A 27,842-nucleotide genomic window follows, 5' to 3' on the forward strand; every position below is an offset into this window, starting at 1 on the left:
GGCTCGGGCTCCACATCACCAGCAGGATGCCCAGATGGGCACATGGACATTCTCGGCGCGTCGCCTGCTGGCCTTGGAGCTGCCCGGAGAGGGTGCCACGTGGTGAGGACGCAGCTGGGTGACTCAGTGGGAACGACAGCCCCGGAGCTCGGACGAGGGTCTCGCGTTCCTAACGCTGCCCGGCCGACCCGCTCGACTGCAGCTTCATGAGACTCAGAAGAGAGCCCAGGGGCTCGCTGCGCTCCAGGGACTGGCCCAGGGAAGCCACGCGACTGTGAACGTGTTTCCGGCCACTGAGTCTGCCGTAGTGGTCACGCGGCCCTGGCCAGCTGATGCCAGGTGAGCGGGTGTCCTTCTCATGCCTGGCACCGGGGTTTTCCTGTGAGCTTTGCTCTCCGCCCCTTAGAAAGCTACTGCAGGGCGCCTGGGTGGCTCAGTGGGTTAAGCCTCTGCCTTCGGCTCAGGTCATGATCCCAGGGTCCTGGGATCAGGCCCCGCGTCAGGCTCTCTGCTCAGCTGGGACCCTGCTTCCCTCCCTCTCTCTCTGCCTGCCTCTCTGCCTACTTGTGATCTCTGTCAAATAAATAAAAATCTTAAAAAAAAATTAAAAAAAAAAAAAAGAAAGCTACTGCAGTGCCTTCCAGCCCCCTCTTGACGTCTCCTTACGGTTTGCAAAGTGCACGCTGCTGGGTGCTTGAGGGATGGGTCCCGAATCAGATGTGGGGGAGTTCTCAGGGTCCACGCAGGGGCCGGAGGCAGTGCTCGGGGCCACCTCCTGCATGTTTGGGGATGAGGAGGTGTTTTTTTTTTTAAGATTTTATTTATTTATTTGACAGAGAGAGAGAGATCACAAGTAGGCAGAGAGGCAGGCAGAGAGAGAGGAGGAAGCAGGCTCCCTGCTGAGCAGAGAGCCCGATGCGGGGCTCAATCCCAGGACCCTGGGATCATGACCCAAGCCGAAGGCTGTGGCCTAACTGACTGAGCCACCCAGGCGTCCCGACGAGGAGGTTTTGACACAAGAATATCCGTCCCCAGGGTTTCCCGCCAGCCAGGGAAAGGACTGGGGGCAAGAACCGGGATTTAAGTGAATTTGTAGAGAGTCTAAAAACTCGGTGTTTCTTGGTTATTTCGAGCTTGAGTGTCATTTTGGGGCTGGGACTCAGCCCGCTGCCCATCCACGGTATCATGGGAGCCTCACAGCTCTGTTTGGCAGGACCGTCCCTGCCCCTCCCCACAGCATACTGATAACGCAGCGGGGCCCAGAGAGTGCAGGGCATTTGCCCAAGGCCACACAGCACAAACCACCTTTTGCTAGGCTTAGAGCACTGTCCCCTCAACCGGGGTTTCCCAAAAGATGGGACTCCCACCGTGATTTGGGGGTGGGGGGCGGATGGAAAGACCCTAGCGTGAGAACGGCTCACTTCCTCTGGCTCATGGCTGTTCCGCTGAAGTCAGGAGAAAGTCTCTCAGGAGCCAGTGGGTCTTTCGCGCCTCTGAGGCCTGCTGGTTGCCCTTCTGAACCGGGAGCGAGAGCGTCCGCATCCTGTTTAAACCCACGAACGAGTATGGTTTTCTAATATCTCATAGATCTAATCAACCTCATTCCCTTTTAAGGCGGCAACGTAGTTTTGCCTTTAAGATGAATTTTGTAAAGCTTTATTTGTCGGAAGAGAGAGCGAGCACAAGCAGGGGGAAGGACAGAGGGAGAAGCAGGTTCCCCGCTGCACAGGGAGCCCGCTGCGGGGCTCGAACCCAGCACCCTGAGATCATGACCTGAGCCGAAGGCAGGGGCTTCACCTGCTGAGCCCCCCAGGCGCCCCAGCCTTTAAGATCAATTTATGTAAGTTTGCTTTGTTTTGTTTTGTATTTAAAGAGCTGGTGAGGGACACCTGGGTGGCTCATTCAGTTGGGCTGTCCAGCGCTTGGTTTTGATTCAGATTACGATCTCAGGGTCGCGAGATTGCGCCCGGCATCGGGCTCCACGCTCTGCGGAGCATCTGCTTGAGATGCTCTCCCTCCCTCCCCCTGCCCTCCCCGTGCTCACTCTCACTCCTGCGCTTGCTCTCTCTCTGAGCAAACAAACAAACAAATAAAATCTTTTTAAAAAGCTGATTGCAGGGACTTGAACAGATACCCATGCTCCCAGCAGCCCAAGCGTCCACAATGTGTCCATCCTCATGGTGGAAAAGACAGCGGCCGCAGCGTGGACGGGCCCTGAAGACACACGAGCAGAGTGATTTGCCTGGAGCCCCCTCCCTGCCCCCTCCGGCAGGCTGTGCTCCCACCCTCTGCTTCTCCAGTGATGTCCCAGCTGGCGGGTTTGGGACCCCTGCCATGATGCCGATGGCGACCACGTTCCCCCTGCACCGCGGCTGGAAGCAAGTCAGAGAAGCGACCGTGGGGACTGCAGACGCACCAGCTGCTCTTCCCGCCCTGCCCTGGGCTGAGCTGCGTCTGAACTCCGGGGGCAAGCGTGCTCAGAAGGTGGGTGGCTGAGTTTAAGCCCCCCAGGGCCGGCCGGGAGCTGAACTGGGCTCTCTCCAGCCCCTTCCCTCCCCACACCAGTTCATTTTGGGTAGAAGCAAGAGGAAAATGCATCTTTAGCTCACAGGGTGCCCGCTGGGTTTAATTTTTGTCCTTTTTACCAACTCTCCTGGCACATCAGAGGCCCACAGGGCTTCGGGCACCGTGCTCTAGTCTCCATGGAGACGGAACCTGTCTCCAGCCCCGCTCCACCAGCCGGTCCTGGGGCTGAGCCCAGAACCAGGGACTGGGCAGGGCTGAGGGGTGGGATGCCGTAGGAGGGCCCCTGACTTACCGCCACCCCACCCCACCCCACCTCTGCCTCTCAGCCAACCCTGATGTCCTGCCCTTGTCCCTGATGTCCTGCTTCTGTCTGCGGTTGGACAGGGGGCTACTGGTGATGATTATGAAAACAGCTGTTCCCTGAGTGCTAAGAATGTCCCAGGCACTACACGAAGCCTCACCAGTTAGCTCACTGAGTCCATGCCAGGGACAGCCCCCTGTTCACTCCTTGGTGTCACTTGGCAAATAAGGAAACCAAGGCTTAGCCACCCGTAGTGTGAGGGAGATGGTGTGGGATCATGGGAAGTGGGTGGGCTCCAGAGTCAGCTGGCTGCGCTCAAATCCCAACCCTCTCTGTGTGACTGGAACTTTCCGAGCCTCAGTTTTCCCCTCTGTAGAGTGGGTATAGAAACAGTACTACCCTCTTACGTTTGTTTGCTTTGAGGATTGTGCTGGGAGGGACCAGGGTGAGCTCACGTGGGGAGAAAGCTTAAGCGTGGGGGTGGGGGGGGCTCCAAAAAACCCAGTCATCAAGATAAAGATGATTTCAATGCAATTTTAAAAAGTCTACACTGATGACCAGCAAATCCATAATTGAACAAAATGTCAACACTTTAAATAGAACCAGTGTTCCCGAGTTTCCCTTTTGGCTCAGCATGGCATTGTGACGGGTCCTGTCTTTGTTTTAAAACAGAATTTTTTATTTAAAATAAAAATAAAACAAATTAAAAATTAAAACCAGGACCAGTAACAGTGCCGTGCTGAGCAATGGGAAAACTCAGTAATACTAATTCTGTGTTTATTTAAAATTATGGTATCCTGTTCATTGCATTTTGACTTTTAAAATAGCACATTAAGTGCTTTTTATTTATTTTTTAAGAAAGGCTTTTAAAAAAGATTTATGTATTCACTCTAGAGAGAGAGAGAGCTCACAAGCAGGGGGAGGGGCAGAGGGAGTGAGAATTTCAAGCAGGGTACAGAGCCCGATGTGGGTCGCTATCCCAGGACCCTAAGAGCACGACCTGAGCTGAGACCAAGAGTCAGATGCTTAACCAACTGAGCCACCCAGGAGCCCCTGCATTAAGTGTTTTTTAAAGATTTTTTTTTTAAAGTAATCTCTACCCCCAACACGGGACTTAAACTCATGATCCCAAGATCAAGCATCCCATGTTTCACCGACCAAACACGTCGGTAAGCATCTGTTTATTTGCACCCACCCAGAGGGTTGTGTGGATTAGATGAGTTCCTACGTGTTGGGCACCTAGCATAAAGCCTGACACCTGGAAAGAGCTATATGGTTAATTAGTAAATAAGTATGTAGCATATTAGAATTAAGTTAAAAGGGTATGCATGCCATGGAGGAAAAAGCAAGCCAGAGAAAGGAGATGATGATGGCTGAATGATTTTAGATAAGACGGAGAGAGAGAAAGTGGTGAGGATCCAACGAGTGAGCCCGCCATGCACCATGCCATGGGAGATGGCATTCCAAGAAAATGGCATAGCCCATGCAAAGGCCCTGGGGCAGACCGTACATGGTGTGCTGGAGGAAGAGAGGAGACCCATGTGACTGGGGCAGAGTAAACGAGGGAAAGAGAGGGAGGTGGGAGAGCAGGGAGTGGAGGGGTCAGGCCCTACAGGGGCTTTGGGGAGGATTCGGGCTTTAATTTGGGGACATCTTTGGAGAGTTTTAAGGTAGGATGACGGGATTGTCTCCGAGCAGTTGGACCCAATGTGTCAATATCCTTTGATATATTTTGAATGGTATGTGCACAGAGCAGGTGTGAGAAAAAATGTTAGTTCTGGTTGCTGTTGGTGGGGAAACAGGGTTGCAGTCTCTTTTTGTTTGTTTGTTTTCTGTTTTTGTGTTGAGTGTTTGTGCCCGCACGGGTTTTGCCGCGAAACCCTGGACGGGGATGGCTGTTTCTATCCAGTGACTTGTAAACCTGAAGGTACTGAGCACAGAGCTCCGCACACGGCGTGAGCAGAGGGTTTTTTCTGGGTTTTGTCCCTGATGCTATCAGTACCTCCTATACTGCTACAGGCTCAGAAGGGCGAAGGACGGCCCGGTCAAGGCCAGGCAGGCACCCTGGAGAGCTGCGCGCCACGCTTAGTGGTTTTTCCTGTCCTTGGCCGCGGGAGGAGCGGCGCCCTGGAAGGCAGGTCCGCCCTGCCTTCGGTTTCCCCGCCCGCGCCGGGCGCCCGGCACGCGGGGGGCGGGGGGCGGGGGGCGGGGGGCGCCGCCGCGGCGAGGCGCGCTCCGGCCGCCAGGGGCCGCTGCGGAGCCGCCCTTTTGTGGTCCTGATGCTGGAGCGAGCGGGCGCGCGGAGGAGGGAGGAGGGCGCGGGGACGGGGCGGGAGAGAGGCGGGAGGCGGCGTCCGTCGCTCCAGCTGCGAGTCCGCCCGCCGCCCGCCGCCCGCCGCCGCCGCCGCCGCCGCCGCCGCCGGCTCGGTCCCGCGCCCGCCGCCCGCCTGCGCCCGCCATGGCCCGCCTGACCGAGAGCGAGGCGCGCCGGCAGCAGCAGCAGCTCCTGCAGACGCGGCCCTCGCCCGTGGGCAGCAGCGGGCCCGAGCCCCCCGGGGGGCAGCCCGACGGCATGAAGGACCTGGACGCCATCAAGCTCTTCGTGGGCCAGATCCCGCGCAACCTGGACGAGAAGGACCTCAAGCCGCTCTTCGAGCAGTTCGGCCGCATCTACGAGCTCACGGTGCTCAAAGACCCCTACACGGGCATGCACAAAGGTGGGCGTCCCGGCCCCCTCCCTCCCCTCCCCTCCCTCCCCCTCCCCTCCGTCGGCCTCCCCACCCCACCTTCCGGCATCTTCTCTCCCCCAGCCCTCCTCTCCTCACCTCCTCCCTCTGCTCGCCTCTGCCACGGCATCATTTCTCCCCCCCCTTTTCCACCCACCCCTCCTCCCCCCTCTGGGGGTGCAGCTGACAGATTCGAGCTGGCCCCCTCCCCTCCTCCGCCCCCTCTCCCTCCCTCCCCACCTTCCGGCATCCTCTCTCTCCCTCTCCCTCTCTCTTTCCTTTTCTCTCCTCTCCCATCTCCCTCTACCTCCCATCCTCTCCCCCCCCAGCATCCTTCTCTCTCTCTCTGCCTCTCCCTCCCATTCCCCCTGGACCCCCACCCCTTCCTCCCCCCCTCACCCACTCTTTCCTGCCCCTTTGCTGGGGGAGCTGCCTGAACATCGCCCCCCCTCCCCGCCCCCCCATTCATTCGGCCTCCCCAGGCCCCGTCGGGAAAGTTTGCATCTCTGGACTCCATTGCTTTGGTCATTTTCACAAAGCCAGGCCAGTGGGGCAGGTCCGGCCAGCCGCAGGGAATACGGATGCCCAGGACCCCGGGCTAATCGGTAACTACAAAGAAAGCGGCGTGGGGGTATCAGGGAGCTGAGCGAGGCAGGGGTGGTGGTGGTGGTGGCGCCAGCTTCCCCAGCCTTGGGTGGTTAAAATGCTATGGCGTGCCCTCCCCTCTGCCCATCCTCTCTGTTTGGATCAGTGTCCCCCCTCCATTTCTCTGCCCTCCCCCTCCCTGCCTCCACCTTTGGCTCAAGTTAAAACTGGCCTAGCCTGTTAGCAATGTGTTGAGGTCTGAGGCCAAAGACGATGAGCCTGGACTGTCCATCTGGCAGAGCCCAGATCCCAGGGTGGACAGGGAGGCGTGGGCGACCTGGGAGCCCAGTGGGGGAGGCAGGAGGGGTGGGAAGGCCTGCCCACCTCCCTCCCACCTGATTCTCTCTCCGATGGGATGCTGGGAGGAGGTGCCGGGGGACTGTGGCCCCAGCCCTGGGCTCCAATCGTGGGCCGCTGTCTGAATTACGGTAGCCTTGACGGCTCTCCTGTAAAGATGTTGGCGACCGAGGGTGGGGATGGTGTAGGCTTTGTGCTGCGCAGCCCTGACAAGACCCTGGAGGTGCCTGGGGGACGGACCAGGGCCCATGACCTATTTCAGACCCTGCTTGTCTCTGTCCTCCTCTCTGTTGCAGGCATGGGAAGCATGAATACATGTTTGTTGGATGGATGGAAGGAAGGATGGATGGATGGATGGATGGATGGATGGATGGATCAGACCGGGCAGGCCATGGGGAGAGTCTGGTGGGATGGAGCAAGGGCCTGTCACTGTAGCTAGACCCTCCAGCTGGTATCTTAGGGGAGAAAAGAAGCCCCTCCCATCCCCCACCTTTTTTCAAATCCAACCATCACCAAAAAAAAAAGAAAAGAAAAGAAAAAAAATCAGGCTTGGAAAATCCAATTCTTCTATGTGAACTAGGAGGGTGGGGGGTTTCCATTCATCCATGAATCACGCTCAGGGGTCCACGGCTGCGTGAGGGCTCTTTCCTCAAGCCCCTACCCTGAGTATGCCTGGAGGGCCCATTTCTAGAAAGATTCTGTTGGAGGCTGGAGGGGGTGTCTGCACGGCCCCCGAATGTTGGGCTGAGAGGCTGTCAGTGAGCTCTGGATCGAGGAAGCCTACAGGGAGCTGGAGATGGCCAAGCGGGGTGATCCTTCCTTTCTTTCCCCTTTTCTCATTTTTTAAGTCTCCCCTGGCGCCCCCCTCCCCGCCCCCTTGGCCAGGAAGAAAAGAGCGACTGTGGCCGGAGCCTCAGTTTCCCCCACTGTCACAGAGCAAGACCCCTTGAATGTGCGGTTATGTTTTTCTGGCTGGAAATTCTTGGATTAGGGACACCTCAGGGGCTTTCTCAGGTGGGGGAAAATTAGGAAACAGTGTGTCACCTGACAGACACCTGCCTGTCACCCTCCACGTCCCAGGGGTCCTGGATGGAGGGCCTGTGGCTAGGGCAGGGGGCCTGTCCTCACATCCACTCCCCGATGCCTGCAGGTCAAGGATGGATCTCTTTCCTGATCCCACCTGTGCTGGGCCTGGCTGGGCCTCGCCTGTGGGAAGGGGCTGGGGGGGGCAAGCTGGAGATGAGGGGGTCTCGAGGACCCACAGTGTTTGGGGCTCTGCTGTGGGACCTGTGGCCCGTGGCTGCCCCTCTCTGGGTCTCAGCCAAAGGGAGTGATGAATGGGAAATGGGGGTGATCTGGTTTAGTTCCTGGGGAGACAACAGGGTACAGGACACCTGCTGTCGGTGCTGAGAGTAGTGGGGTTGGGGGTGTGGTCCTGGGGGGGGTAGAAGGGAGGGGAATCCTCCCCACCCCCCTGCCCAGAGCCTTCTGGGCTCCTGAATGCTAGGGGATCCCATGACTAGGGGCAGCAGGGGTGCTGGAGGGCCAGAGAGGGTGAAGTGGGTCACCGTGCCACCGGCTCCCCATGCAGCAAGGGCCACCCAGCGTCGTCCTCGTCACCCTCGTTCTAAGGGTCATCTCATCCTTAACTGTCATACCTGGGGCGGGTTCAGTGCCCGCTGAAGGGGTCACCCCTGAGGTGGGCTGTGAGCTTTAGCGCCTTTCACGTGGAAGGGAAACTGAGGCTCGGAGGGTCCGGGACTGGGTCTCGAGGACCAAGCGGAGCTGGATCCCCCGCTGTCCCCCACCTGTCTCCCTCCAGCCCAGGGAATACAAAAGTCTGTCTGTGTGATGGAGAGGTGACAGGTTCCCCCCAGCCAAGTCAGGGCCCTCCAAGATGGTGTTGGGGAGGGAAGGGGCTGTGACGGGAGGCAGGATGCCTCAGGGATGGTGTGCTGGGTACCCTGCTGAGACCAAGGGATGGTCCAGCCAGGCCTGGGGCTCTGGGAATGTGGCAGGGGAGGGGGAGGATGGGAAGGACACAGTCCTCAGAAGGAGGGCAGGCCCTTGGGCGCTGGCTTGTTTTGTTTTTAAGAGAGAAAGGGATGGAGACAGAGAGACAGAAAAACAGATTCAGAGACAGAAGAGACAGAAGGAGAGACAGAGAGAGACTCAGAGCAGAAGGAGAGAAGGAGACACAGAGACTGAGAGGAACAGGGGCAGGGGAGGACCCTCCACACACACACACACAGCCAGGGAGAGGCGGGGGAGGCAGGGAGAACCAAGGAGAAGGGGCAGCATGGGGGGAGCAAGGCCGCTTCTCCACTCAGACCTGTGCCTCACCAAGAGCTCAGGCCGGGGGTGGGGGGGTCGTGCTCCCACTGGCCAGTGTCCCCATGTCCCTCCACCAGGTCCCAGCCAGGGGACGGCGCCCTCAGAGGGGGCTCACGGAGGTGCCTGGTGTGGCCAAGCGGTCCCTCACTCCCGAGGGGGGCCAAGCATCAATGCCCACCCTGCCTGGGGGCCCCCGCCATAGGGCTCGGCCGGCCGCAGGCCCCCCATTTATGGTAATCGTATATGCATTTGCATGTTAATGACAATATTTGTCTTAAAGCGGAGGTTGCGAGGGGGGCTGCTGCAGGTGGGGGGGCCGGGTGGAGGCCTGTGGTTTCCATGGGAGCACCAGCTGCTGGGATGGTGGCAGGAGGGGCGGCTGGAGCACACTGAGCTCTGAGGCGTGAGAGCCCAGCCCCAGGAGACGGAGGGCTGCCTGGCGGGGACGCGGAGGGAGGAGATGGTGAGGTGAGAATGGCCGCATGGGGGTGCTGGGGGCCGGAGTCAGAGCTAGGCATGCCCCGCCTCTGTGCCTCAGTTTCCCCAGCCGCCCATTCTTCCCTGATTTAACAGGCTTTTAGGAGGCCCTCGGGGCCTTTCAGGCTGTGACTGTGGCATCACTTCTGCCCTCCTTCAGGCAGAGAGCCTTGACTGAGCACCAACTGTGTGCCGCGTTTGTGGGGACGTGGGAAGCTGCGGGAATGGGAATCGGTCCGGGATTCACGATGGAGTGAATGAGACCCATGTCTCCATCGACCCATATAACCAACATTTACTGAGCACCAGGCCCCGTTCTAGACCCAGGATACGATGTCGAACAACACAGATAGAAATGTCCCCCAAGACCTGACCTGCCTTCAAATCCCAGCCTGGCAGGAGGACACAGTGAGGAACGAGGAGGTCAAAGGCATTGCTGTTAGGGTTGTGATGGTGGAAACACACGCCTCCAGGGACAACCCAGAGGAGCCCTGGTTCCTGCAGGTATGGAGACCAGGAGGGCTTCCTGGAGGAGGTGGTCAGTGTGAAAGAGCCATTCCAAACTTGGCCTTGAGATGAGTCTGGTTTCTGTGCTTCTTACCAGCTGACCGTGTTGCCACCTACAGGAATGGGATTGCTGCGGGGCTTTCCATCTCAGAGGGCGGGGATGGTGAGGACCAGAATGGTAGGCAGTTAAGCCTTTTGGCACCGGGCTGGGCTCATCATGTGACCAAGCTGACATCATGTGAGAAGGATCTGTTGAAGGGGACAGGTGTTCCTGGCACAGAGAACAGCATGTGCAAAGGCCCAGAGCAGTGTTAACTCTGGAAACTTCTGGTGGGAGAGGGGCGGAGGTTTTGCCCTGGTGGGTAAAGCAGGAAGGGGTCCTTGGAGTCCCAGTGTCCCCTTCTGACATGGGACTTATCTAGCAGGGCTCTTCCGAGAGGCTCTGGCATTGGGGGTGGGCCCAGGAGCTATGTCTGGTGTGGGCTCATGTCTCTCTCTCTCACCCCTGACCCTGGCAGATGAGAACCTGGCCGTCAGGGACGCTCAGGAAGGCCGCACTCACTCAGGTGCCCGTTCGTTTGTTCATTCATTCATTCATTCATTCATCCGGCCAACACTTCCCGAAAACCTCCGGGGCCTTGTCTCGTCCTGGGTGAGGCAGGATGAAGGCCCTCTGATGCCAGGACAGAGCTGGCCATGAGCGTCTAGAGCCGATGGTCAGGGCCAGGGCAGAGACAGGGAAGCAGCGCGGGGGGAACGGGACAGGGAATCGGGGGCTCTGCCTGTGGTCTCCGGCTGCACAGAGGAGGGCTTTAGGGTCTTTGAAAGACGAATAGGAGTTGGTGCGGTGGGGAAACATCTCATTTGTTCATTCACAGAAGCGCTTACTGTGTCCCAGGCCCAGCGATGCGCGTGAGACACAGCAGAGAGTGCGCTGGGCAGCCGTCCCTGCCCTCATGCCCGTGGGCAGAGGCAGCCGGGTTTACAGAGGCCTGGGTGCGTGGAGCATAGAAAGCATTAGGTGAGACGTGGGAGATGAGGCCAGAGAGTCAGCAAGGGCCTGCAGGGCCTGTGATCCCAGATGGAGGGCACTGGGGAGCCATGGACAAGTGTAGAGCAGGGGAGGAAGTCGGACTTGCGTGGAAAGGGCACCTCATGTGTCTTTACCTGCCGTCGCTGGCCTCTTTCTGGCCTCACAGCCTCATTCAGGATATGCTTACTTCCTACACACCTGGATGAAAAGAGAGGAAGGTTCCCCGTGGGGTGGACCCGCACTGTGGGGGAAGAGGAGTGCAAAGAAGCAGACTCGTGTCCTCAGAAAAATCAAGCTCCCCTCCCCCACACGGGTCACATGAGGACCTGGGGCTCAGCACTCAGCCCCAAGTCACACAGCAATGTATTGAGGCCTCGCAACCTCCAGGACTGAGGCTTGACCCACTTTGGAAGAGGAGGGAAGGCAGCAGAGACAGAGGTGTGAGTGTGGAGATGAAGACTCAGGGTAAAGGTCATCGAGGGAGGCTGGCGGTCCTTGGGCCAAAGACAACCAGTGACAGAGGAAGGGGCTACTAGGTTTGGAAGACACTGACCTAGCAATGTCCTGTTGGCCTGGGGTCCTGGGGGTCGCCACTGATACATGTGCTCTAGGAGGGCAAGGACAGTGTCTTATTCGCTGTTTGGAAGTAAACATGTGGATAGATGAGGGCATGGGGGAGTGAGAGGATGGGAAGGTGGGGAGTGGGCGGGTCCAGGCGGGTAGGCTGGCTGCGATACGGATAGATGGACGGGTCAGTGAGTAGATTGGCCCAGGCATGGATGGATGGATGGGTGGATGGATGGATGACAATTTGTTGGCGGATGTATGAGTGGATTGGTAGATGAAAGAACAGGTAGGTGAGTGGAAGCCTGAATGGACTGATGGATGGGTGTGTGGGTGGATGGATAGATGGACGGACAGATGATGGATGGATGGATGGATGGATGGACGGATGGATGTGTGGGTGGATGGATGGATGGATGAGTAGATGGGTAGGTGGTAGATGGAAGGACGGATGGGTAGACAGATGATGGGTGGGTGGATGGATGGACGGGTGGATGCGTGTGTGGACGATGGATACCTCCCCAGCATTTACCACCTTCTTCCTCACATGATGGGTGGGGATGACCCGTCAGGTTTGCAGTCGGACAGGCTTGGTTTCTGTTCCTGTCTCTGCTTTGTTGCTTCTGGGGGATCTTAGACAAGCCACCTCACTTTTTCTGAGCTGTAGCTTCCTCGTTTGTAAAAGAGAAGGAATATTGACAGCTGTCTTACAGACTAGATTATAGAAATTAGAGTTCACTTGTATCATGTGATTAGTATAATGACTCTGAGTGATGTCCTTCATATTGTAGCGGTCCTCGATACAGGGCCAGGCGGTCGTATGGTCAACAATTGTCTGTCAAGTCTCTAGTATGTGTCAGGCACTGAGGTGGGCTCTGGGGATGCAAAGCAATCCCAGGCAGAGGAGGGACTGATAACAAATGGGGAAACAAATCAGTAAGATTTAGAATGCAATGAGCTGCCACGAAGGAGCTAAAGGAGGATGTGTGTTGGAGGTGACAACGCACCTTGCCTCCCTTGCCTCTCATCTGAATGACAGATGAGGAAGCTGTGGTTCTGAAGCCAAGGGAAAGGCATTCCAGGACCAGAAACAGCACACGCAAAGGCCCTGAGGTCAGAATGAGTTTGACCTGTCAGAGGAGAAGCGAGAAGGCCTACGTGGCTGGGGCAGAGAGAGTGAGGGGAGGGAGGGAGGAGGGGTCAGGGCCAGTTGTGCTGGGATGGACTGTGGGCCTGTGGACGCTGGGATGGTGGGTTTTACCCTGAGTGAGGTGGGAGCCCTTGAAGGCGGTGAGCAGGGAAAAGACAGGGTCCCTTAGGGAGCTCAGAATCTGCGTTTTCCAGATGGGGTAACTAAGGCACAGAGGGTCTTGGAGAGCAGATAGAGCTTTCTGCCAACATTGTCGTTGCCCCAGCCCCTCCGAGGGCCTCCTGAGGATGGCGGATTGCCCGGCGGCGCGGTCAGGATAAACATGGGAAAGCTGGGAGAGGGCGTCCTTGTCCCTGGCCCTCTGCTTGGGGGAAGGAGCAGGTGAGGGACCCCCACTGCGGCTGGGGGGGGCCCAGAGAAACCTCACCACAGGGGGAGATGGAGGCCCAGGCAGGGGAGGAGACCTCCCTGAGGACCCACACACGGTCGGGGCTGAGGGCTCATCTCTTCACCCCCTACCCCCCCACCTGTGTCCACGGGGAGCCCACGGCTCTGGGAGTTGGACAGACGTCTGTGCGGGCCCTATGGGGTGGTGGTGTGTGCTGGGGGCGAGCGGAGCGGACGAGCTGGGGTTGAAGGTGCTGCGGGAACGCGTGCCAGCAGCACAAGGAGGCACCAGCCCGCGCGCCCCGGGACAGCTGTTTGAAAACAGAGCAGACGGGAGTGACCGCGAGGATGTGGAGAGACCGGAGCCCTCACGCACGGCTGGGGGATGCGTGCTGGGGCGGTGCTGGGGAAGATGGTCTGGCAGTTCCTCAAAACACTGACACCCGTTGCCGTATGAGCCAACAGCTCACACGGACCCGGAAGGACTGAAGGTCTCCGAGAGCTGTTTGCACACGGGTGTTCCCAGCACAGCTCACGGCGGCCAGACGTGCAAAACAGCCCGTGTCCGCTGACGGATGGACCAATACACGCGGCGCGGTCGTCGCCACGCGGGAACACGGTCCAGCCTCAGGAAAGAGGGGACCCTCACCCCTGCCACCACATGGAGGGACCCCGAGGACACGGGACTCAACGAAGGGAACCAGACCCAGAAGGCCCGTCCCGTAGGACCCCACTCCCAGGAGAGCCCCAGAGGAGTCCCGTCCACAAGGACAGAGAGGAGGGGGTGGGGGCCGGGGCTGGGGCAGGGGTGGTGTGTCGTGCTTTGTGGGGACAGAGTCTCCATGTGGGGAGATGGAAGGCTCTGGAGCTGGAGGGTGGGGGTGGTCGCAGGACCGGGTGAGTGTGCGCTTAGACATGGTTAAGACGGTAAAGTTATGCTATGTGTATTCTACAGTGATTTGGGGGGAAACAGCATAGAGGAGAGCAGGGCTATGGGGGAGGGGCTGGAATTCCAGGGTCGGCACCCGAGGCCTGGAGGCTGTGTGTCTGGGGAGTTACAAGTGGATGGGGGGGGCGGGGGAAGGGCAGCGGAGGGAATAAGAAAAGAGTCCGGAAGGCAGCAGCGGTAAGGCGGGAAGGGCTGCAAAGGCAGGCAATCTTGGCTTTGGCCTGAAGGTCCCGGGGAGACATAGTTAAAGGGTCAAATCATCAGCTCTCGGTGGGGGAGGTGAGGAAGAGGAAGGGATCTAGCAAAGTGGTTCTCCCCTGAGACAGTGGTGCCCCCAGGGGACACCGGGTGATGCTCAGGATGTCTGTGGTTGTCACAACTGGTGGTGTTCCTGGCGTCCAGTGGGTGGGGACCAGGGATGCTGCCCAGCGCCCCCATAGTGTCTGGGATGGCCCTGTTCCGGAGTGACCAGAGTCCTCTCTGCAGCCAAGACCCTGTATGACCTGCCCTGCCCCTCCCTGCCCTCCCTGCCTCCCTCTCTCCCCCTCACCCACTCTGCTCCAGACACACAGGCCTCCTTGCCTTTTGTCCAATGCACCAAGCCAGTCCTGCCCCAGGGCCTTTGCATGAGCCATCCCTGTTACCCGAGATGCTGTTCTCCCAAAGCTCTGCAGGGCTCCTCTATCTCTTCCTCCAGGTCCTGCTCAGAGGTCACCTCCTTGGCGAAGGCTCCTCCCCCCAGATACTAGCATCCGCCTTCCTCTTGCCTTTCAACCCTCACCTTCTTGGGGCCGCCTCCCCGCAGACGTGATATAAGCACAGCCACCCTCCAGCACCCCAAACCCTGGCTCCCTGCTTTGCTCTTTTTCCTGTGAAAATGAAGACTTCTGACATAACGCAGATCATAGATTTTGCTTCTTACATGATTTTGCCTTTCTCCACCACCCCGCCCTGAGACTGCAAACTCCATTAGGACGGAGATTTTTGCCTTTTGTGTTCACTGCTATGTCCCCCGGGCCTAGAATTGTGCCTGGAACATAGCAGGTGGGAAAATGGATGGCTGGGTGGACGGATGGATGGACAGGTGGGTGGGTGGGTGTACGGATGGAGGGACCAGTGGCGTAGCAGTGGGGACAGTCTGTGAGAGAAATCAAGACAGCTGCGGGCAGGAGACTGGGGGTGCGTGTCCTGTCGAGGCCTGGGAAGCCCCACTGCGTAAGTCTGGGGCACAGGAGAAGTCAGCAGTGGCAGCTAAGGAGTCAAGGCAGGGAGGGGGGAGGTGCCCCCTGAGCTGGTGCACTGGCCAGAGGGGTCCAGGAGCGTGAGCCAATGAGTTTGTGAGTGAGGGGAGGGGTGATGGATACGGGAGGGAGCCTGTCAGCCCCGCTCTTGTCAGCAAGTGGGGACAGCTTGGGGCTGAGAGGATGGAGGGGAGCAGAGAGGGCGTCCAGGGGCAGGTGGCTGGTGGAGGGTGGCCCCACAGCACAGGGGAGTGTCTTCTGTAATTCTTAGTGGAGCCTCAGAGAAGTTAAGTGACCCAAGATCACACAGCGGTGAGCGGCCCTGGGCCAGGCTAGATCACAGAGCCAAGGTTAAAGACCAAGAACATGGGGCACCTGGGGGGCAGGGGCGTGGGGGCCCAAGGGATTTGGGAGGAGGGTTCGCACAACTAGCTGTGGTCGCGTCCTTGCTGGTGAGGGAAACAGGAGATGCTGGTGATCAGCAGTGAACACGGGAGACTTTCTGTCGTCTGTTTCTGCCGTATAGCTGGTGCATAATAGGTGCTCAGGAAATGCTGAATAAGTCCGTGCCACGCATGTTAAGAAAGGGGAGGGATGCAAACGATCAAATGTCCCTGCCCTCAAAGAGTTGCCTTGATATCAGCAGGTCAGCTTGAAAATGCAAGCATTCAGCCAACAAGTGTCCATTGAGCACCTGCTGTGTGCCGGGTGATATCTAAGTCCCCCCGCAGCCCCCGAGTCAAACATGTAAAAACCTACAAAAGGCCTCTGTGAGTACCTCTTTTTGGTAACCGAAGGAAACCTGAAGGGGATTTTTGTTTTTATGCCCTGGTTTTGCAGGGAGCTGTCCCAGAGGCCATGCTCCCCCCTCCCCCACCCCGGCAGCGAGCGCCGCCCCACCGGGCTCCTTCCCCAGGACCACGCTGGACATCCACGCATCAGGGTCCAGGGCTCCAAATTGTGTGAGCATCTGCGCGTTATCTTGGTTCATTCGTGCATCCATTAGCGAGACGTGTCCTGAAGTATCTGAAAAGCCTAAGAGGTTGTTTTTTGAGTCTGGGAATGTTCAAGAAGTTTTCCATGTAAATTAATGGTGGTTGCTTCCTTGCTGTATGCCATTCGGGCTGTCGGAAGGTTTCGCAGGAGCGCTCAACTTCTGGATAGCGAGGGAAACCTGTGTGCGTCATGCAGAGGGTGATGAGGGCACCGGAAAAATAGAGCTGGGGGAGGGGGCGATGGGGGGCCGTAACCTTACACATGGTGCTCAAAGGAGGCCTCCCTAAGGAGGTGACATTTGAGGCACGATCTGAAGGAAGGGAATGAACTGTGCAGAGATCTGGCAGAGTGCATTCTGGAATAGCCCGTGCAAAGGTCCTGGGGCAGGAGGGCCTGGCGTGTCAGAGGAGCAGAGGAGGTGTGTGTGTCTGGGTCAGAGCGGGCTAGGGGGAGAGAGGGAGGAGGGGAGGACAGGGATGGGACAAAACAGGTCATGTGGGGTCTTAGGGACTGCGTGGGGAGTACTTGGGCTTGTACCCCAGGAAGGTAAGAGCCCTGGAGGGCTGTGGGCTGAGGAGGTGCTCACAGGCGCCCTCTGGTGGCCCCCTGGAGGAGGGCCAGTTGTGGGGCGGAGGGCGGCAGCGGTGCCCTCAGGGAGACCAGGCGGAGGGGCCCCGCCGCAGGTCCAGGAGGGCGTGGATGGGTGCTCGATCAGCATGGAGGCCGTGAGCTGCGGCCAAATTCTGCTGAGCACGCAGCATGCTGGGCCCAGGGCTGGGCCCTGGGGACATGTCCGTGGCCAGCTCACCTGGTTCCCACGCTCAGCTTAGGGACTCCCAATCCAGTGGGTCAGTAACTCCTGATGGGCAGTTAGAGACCCACACAGGCTGGAGAGAGCTGCAGGGGTGCCTGACCCCCACCTCTGGAAGGGACACTGGGGCTGGGCTGCAGGGGTGGAGGAGGAAGAATGGGGACAGAGATGAAGGTGGGGGTGTGCGGACCAGGGCGTGGCAAGCTCCAGGGTGGTGGCTGAGAGCCCGAGCGCGGGGTGCCAGGGGACGCGGCCAGTTCCCAGACCTGCCCGGCTCCCCAGAAGTGACTGAAATCCTACACTTAGGCATGAAAATATCCACCATGACTCCTAAGAAGAGAAAAAGCTTTAAAAACAGTTTTTGTTTAGACCACTCAAGTAGTCCCCCTCACTCTGGGATTTTCTGAAACTTCAGAAGCCCTTTGCCTACCCCTAGGTTGGATTCAGTTCTAGGCCTTGTTTGTGACTTGCTGTGTGACCTCAGGAAAATTGCTAAGCCTCTCTGATCTGGGTTTAATGCATCTGTAACATGGGATACAGATACCCGCCAGTTTAGAAGGAGGGTTCCACCTGAGGCCGTGGCGTCTGACCCAGGGCTTGGCTCTGCTCAGTGGGTACTGCCTTGCTGGGCCATTTGGGGGACTTTTAGCCAGTCCTGGGGGGGCCGGTCCTTCCCCTGATGTCCCCCAAACCCCCAGTTGGGTCTGAGGACCCAAACCAGATTCTGCATCTTTCTTCCAAACTGCTCTTCCTACTGGGTCTCCATCTCTGTGAGCCTCCTGGGACGTCGGTCACAAATGACCACAAACTTGGCTTGAAACAGCAGATTTCTCGCCCAGTCCTCGAGGCCAGGGTCCGAGATCAAGAGGCTGTGCTCCCTCCTGAGGCTCAGGGGGACAGCTTTTCCTGCCTCCTTCAGCTTCCAGGGTCTCCAGGTTCCCCTTAGCTTTTGGCCGCATCCCTTCATCTGTGCCTCCGTCTTCACACGGTGTCTCCTCTCTCTGTGTCTCCTCTTGTCTCTTACAAGGACATTTGTCATCGGATCTGGGGTCCACCTTGTTATCCAGGATGGATCTCATCTCAGGATCTCTAATTACATGGACACAGTCCCTTTTTCCAAATGAGGTCCCACGCACAGGGTCTGGGGCGTACGCTATCTTTCCTGGAGGGCCACCATACAATCTGCTGCACCCTCCCAGGGATGGCCCTGGCCTTCCGCCTTACCTCCACCCCCAGCCCCTTGCCCCCCAGAGACCCCCTCGGAGTGTCCCACCCATCTTTCCTCTCTGCCTCCAAGGCCCCAGCTCAGTCTTCGCCTCCCCTGACCTTTAGCCTCTGGCCTGTGCTCCAGTCCCTCCTCCAGGCTGGTCCCAGATCTTCCCAGCACACACCCCTGTGCCCTCCCCTGCCCGCACATCTTCTGGGGCTCCCCACTGCCTTCAACTCAGTTCATTCTCCTCACCTGCTGCTCAAAGTCCTTGGGGCCCCGTTTATTCTCCCTGCCCCCCAGCAGCGTCTCTCGACACCTGCCACACTCCCCAGCCTGCTCCCTACACCCTTAATGCCAGACAGAGCCATCCCCAGTCCTCTGGGCTTCCCCTAGCCCTTTGTCCCACCCTCTGCTGCCCCAGGCTGACCACACATGCCTCTTCCCAACCTCCGAGTCTTAGGATTCCCTTTTAATGAGGACATTGTCCCCAGAGCCCAGGGTGAACAGAGACGGGTGCTACAGAGGGACCATGGCCACCTTTGTCCCCCGCCCCCCAGAGGCAGTATCTCCCGGGCTGGATAGAGAAGTGTCCTTGTGGGCTGTGGGGAGAGCCCTGGGCAATGGGGTCATGCAGATACGGATGTTATCTTTTCATAGATGCTCTTCAGGCCACGTTTGTCTTAACGTATCCAAGGTTTTGAGTGAATTTCAGGGAAGATGGCAGAATTGGGAGCCCCTGCCACTCCACATACACACCCTGGAGATCAAAGCCTCTCCGTGCAGTGGATGGGAGTGAAACCCGTGATGTCAGATGCCCCGGGCTCCAACTCCAGCTCTGCCCTTTCCTGCTGTGTGTCTTAGGCAAGCCTCCCCACCCGCCCCCCCCCACACTACTGTGTGTAACCCGCCCTGCCGGGTTCCTGCAAGGAGGGGAGGAGGCGAGGGGGGTGGAGCCCAGCCCCAAGAGAGTGGGCCACCCTGTCCTGGTGCTCTGTGAAGGAGCCATTGTCACCACTACTACTGTCTTTATAAGAGGGAGAAGATAGAGGTCGAGGAGGAACAGACAGGAGTTAGTCCTCTGGGTTTCTGATCTGGCCTCTGGCCCCATCACTGTGTTAACCTGGTGGCTGCTGTCTGAGTTTCCTTACCTGTAAAATGGAAATAATCATAAATAAAATACCGGGTCCCCTGGGTGGCTCAGTCGGTTGAGCGTCTGACTCTTGGTTTCAGCTCAGGTCGTGATCTCAGGGTCGTGGGATCGAGCCCCAAGTCCGGCTCCATGCTCAGCAGGAAGTCTGCTTGGGATTCTTTCTCCCTCTGCCCCTCCCCCACCCCGTGCTCACTCTCTCTAAATAAATAAACCTTTAAAATAATAATAATAATAATAATAATAATAATAATAATAAACACAACAATGCAGTTCTCTTGGGCTAGTCTGAGGACTGAGGGTTGATAGCGGTGACGCGCCCCGCAGGATGTATGGTGCTCAGTGGACACTATTATTATTGTCATTCCAACTTTGAGTCATGAAATCCCAAAAGCTCAGATCTCAGACCAGAGAGCAGAGGATCTTAGCATGAGGAAGGTCTCTCAGGATTCTCTGGCAAAGAAGTTTCCTCTCTGGGGAGCCCCTGCTGCTTACCTCTAGAGATGGGGAGCTCCCTGCCTCCCAAGGGAGCTGTGATGACACAGATCTAGTTATCAGGAAACTTTCATACATACATACTCTTGTTCCCCAATGATTCCCCCATCTTGGTCCCTGCTCTGTCTTTGGGCCTAGAGAGATCTGTGGGCATTGACAGCCCACCACCCCAGGTCCGTCCTGGTCCAGGCTTTGAAAATGGGTGTGGGTGTGAAGGGATGGTCAGGTGCTGAGCATACTGGGAAGGACCCCAGGGCTTGGCCAGCAGGGGCAGGGGCTGCTGGACACCAGGCCTGGCCGCCTTGTCATTGGGGAGGCTGATGTGTGGGTAGGTGTGGCCAGGACTGAAACTGAGATGAGAGGTTTACCCAGTGTAAGCTTTGGGTGGGTTGTGGCTTCCCTCAAAAGGTCTCTCTGGGACTAGGATGCCGCAAACAGACCTTGAAAAATTAAAATGGCGTCCATGGCCCTCGACCCAGCATTTGATCCTGGCACTATTTTAAAACTCCTTTTAGGGAGGGGTGAGTCAGGGACCTGAGATCCTCCCCTAGGCCCTGGGTAAATTTTTTAAAAGATGCAAGCTCCAGGCAGTGTGCCCCAGAGTGGAGCCTGAATGAGCACACGCTTACCACCTGTGTGACCCTGGGCAAGTCACTTGCCCACTCCGTGCCCCAGACCCTCATCTGTAAAATGAAGACAATACTAGCAGCTACTTTGTGGGGTTGCTATAAGGACTGAGTGAATCATTACTGAGTACAAGTTTATTAGTATTAGAAGCCCGGGAACTTAATTAATACCAGTAAAAGTCTGTACTGGTTGGGGACGGTATTCGTTGGCTAGGGCTGCTGAGAAAATGTACCACAAACCAGCGGGCTTCAAAAACAGAACCATGTTTGCTCACCGTCCAGGGAGCCAGAAGTCTGAGATGAAAGTGTGGCTTGAGCTGTTTCCTTCTGAGATGGACGGAGAACCTGGTTCCAGTCTCTCCCATCCTCTAGTGGTTTGTTGGAAGTCCTCACTGTCCCTGGAGGTCCTTACTGTCCCTGGGCTTGTGAATACTTCACCCCGATTTCTGCCTTCATAATCCCATGGGCTTCCCCCAGAATGTGTGTCTCGGTGCCCAGATGTCCTCTTTTTTTTTTTTAAAGATTTTATTTATTTATTTGACAGACAGAGATCACAAGTAGGCAGAGAAGCAGGCAGAGAGAGAGGGAAGCAGGCTCCCTGCCGCGCAGAGAGCCCGATGCTGGACTCGATCCCAGGACCCTGAGATCATGACCTGAGCTGAAGGCAGAGGCTCTAACCCACTGAGCCACCCAGGCGCCCCGATGTCCTCCTTTTTTAAGGACACTAGTCCTATGGCACTGGGGCTGGTCCTAACCTATGACCTCACCTTAACTCATTACATCTGCAATGGCTCGTTTTCCAAATAAGGTCCCATTCTGAGGTCCTGAGGGGTTAGGAGAGCAACAGATGAATTTTGGGGAGGGAGATCCAATCATCCCTAACAGAAACTGAAAATCAAGGCTGTGTTTACCCAGAAAGTGGTGAACATCACACATTTTACCCAATTAAAAAAGAGAAACTGAGATATCAGGAAGAGAGTGGGTCAGGAAAACAAGCGAGAGTTTCAGCACCGGGGACAGCGTCCCTCTGGCTGAAAACATTCTCTGGACCCAGAGGCAGATGGCCTAGAAGGTGGCTCGGGGGTCCTGTCCTAGCCTCCCGGGACCAGCACACTCCATGTTCTGCAAATGAGGCCTCGCGGGCAAGAATGGGCCCAAGTAGAAGGGTTTTGTCTCTATCTCACATCTCCCTGCAGTCCACTTTCTTGGCTCTGCTTGATTTCTTTCCGGCCCTAGACTAGTTGTCTTAGCACCTCTGCTTTCCCTGAAGACCCTGGGGGACTAAATTCAGAAAATAGAAACACTAAAAAAGAAAAAAAAAAAAGAGTAGACAGACTAGCCATAGATTGGGGGAAGATGTGTGCATCAGATAGAACCATAAAAGAATACAAAGTATTCTTGATTTACACAGCACGTAAAGAATTCCTACAGTGCACCAAGGTGCCCGGCTTTGTTAATAACTATGGCAATGTATGTTAAGTCTCAATGAAATACAGTGATACGCCCACCATAATGACTAACGTTTAAAAGCGCTGGTGAAAATGAGCGCTAATATTGTCAGACCCGTTGATTGGAGAATTCTTTGGTACAACCCACTTTGGAGAACTGTTCGAAGGAATCCTTTAGAGCTAAACATAGGCCTGCCTTATAACCTGCAGTCCCGTTCCCGGGTATGCCTTTGTGCACCAAAGCACCCGTACAAGAGTGTCCCAAAGCAGCTTTGTTCATGATAGCCTCTAACAGCGGACAGCCCAGATGCCCGCCCACAAGAGTACAGATGGCCAACTTGCAGTATATTCACAGGAGAAAATATTACACAGCTACGAAAAGGGATTAACCTCTGATACCCGCAACCACCTGTTGGGGAGTAGCAGAAGCCAGGCACTAAGTGTACATACGCTCTGATTCCCTTTACATAAGTTCAAAAGCAGGAAGTACTCAGCTCCACTGAGTTGTGACCCACACGGGGCGGGAGCCGTAATGAAAAGCAATGGCGTGGTTATTACGAAAGCCAGTCTAGCAGTCACCTCTAGGGGATGCAGGGGTTTGTCACGGGATGTGAGACACTGGGGTTTCTGGTGGCTGCCATGTTCTATTCCTTGACCTGGGAGATGGTTACATGATTTTATAATTATTTGCTACACTGTACACTTAATGTGTTCTGTGATTTTTTGGGGGAGTGGTATGTTTTTAATATATCCCAATGATGATTTTTTATTGTGGTAAAACACACATAACACTAAACTCACCATCTTAACCATTTTTTAAAGATTTATTGATTTTTAGAGAGAGAGAGTGAGTGGGGTAGGGTGGGGTCGGGACCGAGGGAGAGAGAATCTCAAGCAGACTCCCCGCTGAGCCTGGAGCCCTGTATGGGGGGCGGCTCTATCTTGCGACCCTGAGATCATGACCTGAGCCAAGACAAGTTGGACATTTAACTGACTGAGCCACCCAGGCACCTTCCGCCCTCCCCCCATCCAAACTATTTTTAAGGTGCACACCTCAGTGACATTAAACACACTCCCCCGTCCTGCAGCCACCCCCACCCTCTGTCTCCAGAACTTTTCATCTCCCCGGACGGACACTCTGTCCCCACAAATCATGGACTCCCCACCCCCTAACCCCAGCCCCGGGTTCCACCATCTCCTCTGTGTCTGTGTGGACAGGATTCCTCTGGAGGACCTCCTGGGAGTGGGGTCCTGCGGGATGTGTCCTTCTGGGTCTGGCTTATTACACCGATCACAACACCCTCAAGGTTCATCCACGTGGTGACACGGGTTAGAATTCCCCCTTTTTATGGCAGAATAATATTCCAGTGTATGAATGGACCATATCTCGTCTGTCGGTGCATCCATCGGTGGACACTGCGTTGTTCCACGTCTAGCTGTTGTGAACAACGCCGCTGTGACTGTGTGTACTATCTGTTCAAAATATCTCTTTGAGTCCCTGGTTTCAATCCTTTCAGGGACAGACCCGGAAGTGGAATTACTGGATCCTATGGTAATTCTATGTTTAACTTTTTTTGAGGAGCCGCCAAACTGTTTCCCACAGGGGCTGCACCATTTTACATTCTCACAACAAATGTTTTTTAAATGCTAGAAACCATCCTCCGCTCTGCCTGGTGCCCTCCTCCCCAGGGCTCCCAGGGAGCCTGTCAGGCCTGCGGCAGACCCCTCCCCAGCAACCAGCCGGCCTGTGGGAGCGCATCCCAGAAGGAAGGAAACAGCCTTAATTAGCTCCTGTCTGGAGCGAGAATGGGCACCACAAAGCTGTTCCCAGGGCTTCTGCTGCAGGGGGTCCGCAGGGGGTCTGCAGGGGGCGGATGAGGCAGAGGGAGGGAGGTGGGGGGCGGGGTGGACACAGGGTCCAACAGCATGAGAATGGCCAACGATGGTCTCATTTCACACGCAGTGAAAATGAGGCCCCCAGAGGTTAGAGGCAAAGCCCAGGGCTGAGGCCTGCTCCCCTGCGTCCATCCAAGGGGACCTGACTCCCGCCTGCATCCCATGCACATCCCCCCCTCAACCCCCCCCACTGGCCTCTGGCAAACGTCTTTCCAACACCTTTGATCTCATCGGCCTGCCTCTCGAGACTTCTCTCTCCTTGCTTCTGTCTCTCTCAATGTCTCTCATCTCTGCAGTCCTCACGCTTTGCAATCCACCCCCCAACTCCCCCCCCCCCCCCCCCCCCCCTACCCCAAGACGTCGTCCAGTCAGTCACACCCTGGCTCTGGACCATTTCAAGGCTGACCCTCCCCTCTCTCTCCTGATTGGCTCTGCCCTTGGCCACTGTGCCACACTCCCACTGGCTCCCCCCACCGCCCCGTGGCCCCCACCCTGCACTCGGACCATCCTCACTGATGGGGGCAACTAAGGCCCAGAGAAGAGAGGCGCCCCGTCCAAGGCCACAAAACAGGTCTTGGCAGAGCCACGGTGCCCCTCGTCTGTAGCTTTGGGGCGGCTGGTGCTCTCCACACCCACTCCCCCCACCACACCTCACCCAGCCTTCCCAGTATCTCTTCATTTAGCCTCAGCCACGGATTTAATTAACAGCTGGGACTCCTCTCTCCCCTTCCCTATCTCACCGGTGTGGGGGGGGTGGGAGACTGCACGTCTGCTGTCGGTCCCCCAAAAAAGTAGGCTGCTGTCTTTATTTTTAACTTGTAGTAAAAAGAACATAAAATCCACCATCTTAACCAATTTTTCCTTCTTTTCCAATTTTTTTTTATTGTGGTGAGATACACATAACATTAAATTTACCATCTTAACCATCTCTGCACAGCTCAGTGGCATTTTTTTTTTAGATTTTTAAAAGATTTTATTTATTTATTTATTTATTTGCGACAGAGAGTGTGAGTAGGGGCTGGGGGTGGAGGGGAGAGGGAGAGGGGGAAGCAGGCTCCCCGCTGAGCAGAGAGCCCTATGCGGGGCTCCATCCTCGGACCCTGAGACCATGACCTGAGCTGAAGGCAAATGCTTAACCCACTGAGCCACCCAGGTGTCCCATAGCTCGGTGGCATGAAGCACACTCACACTGTCCTACGGCCACTGACACCTTCCCTCTCCAGAACTTTCCATGTCCCCACACGGAGACTCTGTCCCCATGAAGCACGGACTCCCCACCCCTGCCCCAGCCCCGGCTCCCACCCCCTCCTGTTTGTCTGTGTGGATGGGACTCCTCTGGGGCCCTCCCTGGAGTGGGGACCTGCGGGACAGGTCCTTCTGGGTCTGGCTGCTCTTGCAGAGCCCCATGTCCTCAGGGTCCTCTGTGTTGTGGCAGGGGCCAAGAGTCCCTCCCTTCCTGAGGCTGGACCACGTCCCGCGCGGGGACGGAAGGACAGGTTGTGTTTATCCTTCCTCCACTGAAGGACATTTGGGGTGTTTCCACCTTCTGGCCTTTGGGATCAATGTGACCGTGAACACAGGTCTACACATCCCCTCTCGTAACACCCCCGTTTCTTTCCTTTCCAGGCTGTGCCTTTCTCACCTATTGTGCCAGGGACTCCGCCATCAAAGCTCAGACTGCCCTGCACGAACAGAAGACCTTGCCCGGGGTGAGTCCGGGGTGCTGTCTGGGAGGGGGCTGCTGTCAGCCTGGGGAAGGCTGAGGCCCTTCCTGGGATCAGCGGCGGAGCCCACTTGCCTCTGGACTCAGAAAGAGGTACAAGGTGCAGACAGACAGAAGCGATCATCAGAGAGAACGTTTACTGAGTGCCTACTGTATGCTATGCTCTGTACTCCCCACCAGAGTGGTTGTGTGTGGTCGTGTAGGTTGCACACGGCACAAGGGCACCTGGCCCTGCACGTTAGTGTTGTTGTGCTGAGACCTGAAGGATGAAGAGGCATTAGCAGGCAAATGGAATAGCCGTGCAAAGTCCCTGAGGCAGGACTGTGCCTGGAGTGTTGGAGGAGCAGCAAGGAGGCCTGTGTGGCTGGAGCAGAGGGAGCAAGAGGGAGCAAGAGAGGAGGGGAGTGTAGGAGGGGACCGGGCAGGTCATACAGGGCTGGCCCAGGCTCTGTCCCTGCTGGTTGTCCTTGTCAGCCCTGCCTTCCTGGGGAGGGCAGGAGGTCCCTGTCCCCGGTGAAGGGAAGGTGGTCCTCCTGAGCCAACTGAGCCCAGGCAGTGCCTCGAGATCGAAATTGAAGGAACCACAGTGAGATCCTTGGCACCCCATGACCTCTGGGATTCTCGGGGACTCTTCAGCATCAAAGGCTTTTGGGGGCAGCTTGGGTGGCATCTGCAGCCAAAAATGCTGAGAATACATGTGCAGCATGGTTGGCTGGGTAATCGGGGTGCACCTGCTGGCAGCATGAGGTCATGGCAGGGGCTGGCTTGATGCTGAAAGCACCGAAAATGGTCCTGGGGTTGGCCTCAGCCTCATAGTGAAGAATAAGGTGCCCCTCTTTGGGGGAGGGGAGCGTGGAGTGGAGACAAGAGCAGTAGAGTGCTGTGGCAGCCACATCCGTGGACTCCTTGCTTAGTCCCCAGCAATCCTTGCTGTGTGTCCATGAGCCAGTGACTTAACCTCTCTGATCTTCGGCACTGGAAGAGTATAACAGGGGGGAGTGGAGAGAGGCAACTGTAGAGAAGGTGGTCAAGGAAGTCTTCACTGAGGAGGTGACATCTGAGAATTCACAGTTCTCCCTCCCATGGACGTGGTGCCAGCATCTCCCCACACCAAGCTGGAACTGGGGGGCAGGTTGGGGGGGTGGGGGGGACAGTGGAGTTCTGTGGATCTTCTTAGTTATCTCCTGCTGCCGAACAATTATCCCACATCCGGCATGAGTTATCTCAGGGCCCCGGGGCAGGAATTAGGGAGTGAGTTTGCCGCACTGTCCTGGCTCAGAGTCTCTCCTGACAGGATCAGCCGGGTCCCCCCAGGACCCAAGGAGGATGCTCAGCGGGCCTGGGTCTCCAGGCGCCAGGGCCCCGGGGGCGTCAGGCACTTAGAGGAACAAACCAGTGCTGCAGTGGGTGCTGTCCCAGGTTGGCGGCCAGCAAACAGCGGAGCGGGGATCTGACCACAGACCCTGCGTGGGCACCCAGTCCTTCTGCGTCCACTGGACCTGTGTGTGCGTGCGTGTGCGCGTGTGTATGTGTGTGTGTGATCAGATTCGGGCTGGAAGCTCTGACCCTTCTGTCTGGAACAATCTGTACCCTCACGGAGATCTGCTAACAGCTCTAACATGATTTTCCTGAAGGAGTCTTTGAGACCCAAAGCCAGACTCCTTTGCTGTGACCTGAGCCCCGGCTCCCTCCGTGTTGGGGACAAAGATGGGCTCTGGGCTCCATCAGCCCCCTCCAGGGGCTCAGACGCTGGGCTGAGTCCTCAGCACCCAGTGGTGCATCCAGCAGACATGTACAGAGCACCTGCTCTGTGGCCGGCGCGGAACCCAGCGAGAGGGCATCCGGTGATGGGAGCAACAGGGAACGGAGGAGCAGGGGGACGCTCAGAGGGATTTTCAGACTCTGGATGCGGGTTCCGTTCAGACAGCGTGCTTGGGGACACCGCTCTGCGCAGGGAACGGGGCTCAGAGGGGCAGCAGGGAGATGTGGTTGCCCAGGAAGCGACTGGGGCAGGGATGGTAGAGGTAGAAGTCGGGGTTTACGATGCCTTGGGAGCAAGGGTTCCTGGGCAGGAGTGAATGGGGGGCTGCGCACTAGGGAGCTTAGCGCGATGGAGACTTACTCTCTCTCAATTCCGGGACCCGAGGTCTGAAATCAAGGTGTCAGCAGGACCGTGCTCCCTCCAGAGTTTCTGGGGGGGGACTCTGCTTCGCGTCTCTCCAGCTTCCAGGAGCGCCTGTAATCCTTGATGTTCTTCAGCTTGTAGAGGCATCAGCCTCTGTCATCACGTGGCTGCCCTCCGTGTCTACACGTCTCCGCTCTTCCTCTGCCTTTCTCCTATAAGGACACCTGT

General features: G+C 56.9%; 1 protein-coding gene across 8 annotated transcripts in view; it reads left to right on the forward strand.

Annotated features, from left to right (window-relative positions):
- Positions 1 to 5,256: 5,256 nt before the first annotated feature.
- Positions 5,257 to 27,842, forward strand: part of CELF5 (CUGBP Elav-like family member 5) — a 48,304-nt gene continuing 25,718 nt past the window's right edge. For all 8 annotated transcript variants that reach the window (XM_032883524.1, XM_032883523.1, XM_032883525.1 and 5 more), the window contains exons 1-2: positions 5,257 to 5,544; positions 25,393 to 25,475. In XM_032883524.1, the coding sequence (XP_032739415.1) occupies positions 5,286 to 5,544; positions 25,393 to 25,475 (342 nt within the window). In that variant the 5' untranslated portion in view covers positions 5,257 to 5,285. The remainder of the gene's footprint in view (positions 5,545 to 25,392; positions 25,476 to 27,842) is intronic.

The sequence above is a fragment of the Lontra canadensis genome, unplaced genomic scaffold (genome assembly GCF_010015895.1).
Source record: "Lontra canadensis isolate GAN:19392208 unplaced genomic scaffold, GSC_riverotter_1.0 scaffold88, whole genome shotgun sequence".
Taxonomy (NCBI): Eukaryota; Metazoa; Chordata; class Mammalia; order Carnivora; family Mustelidae; genus Lontra; species Lontra canadensis.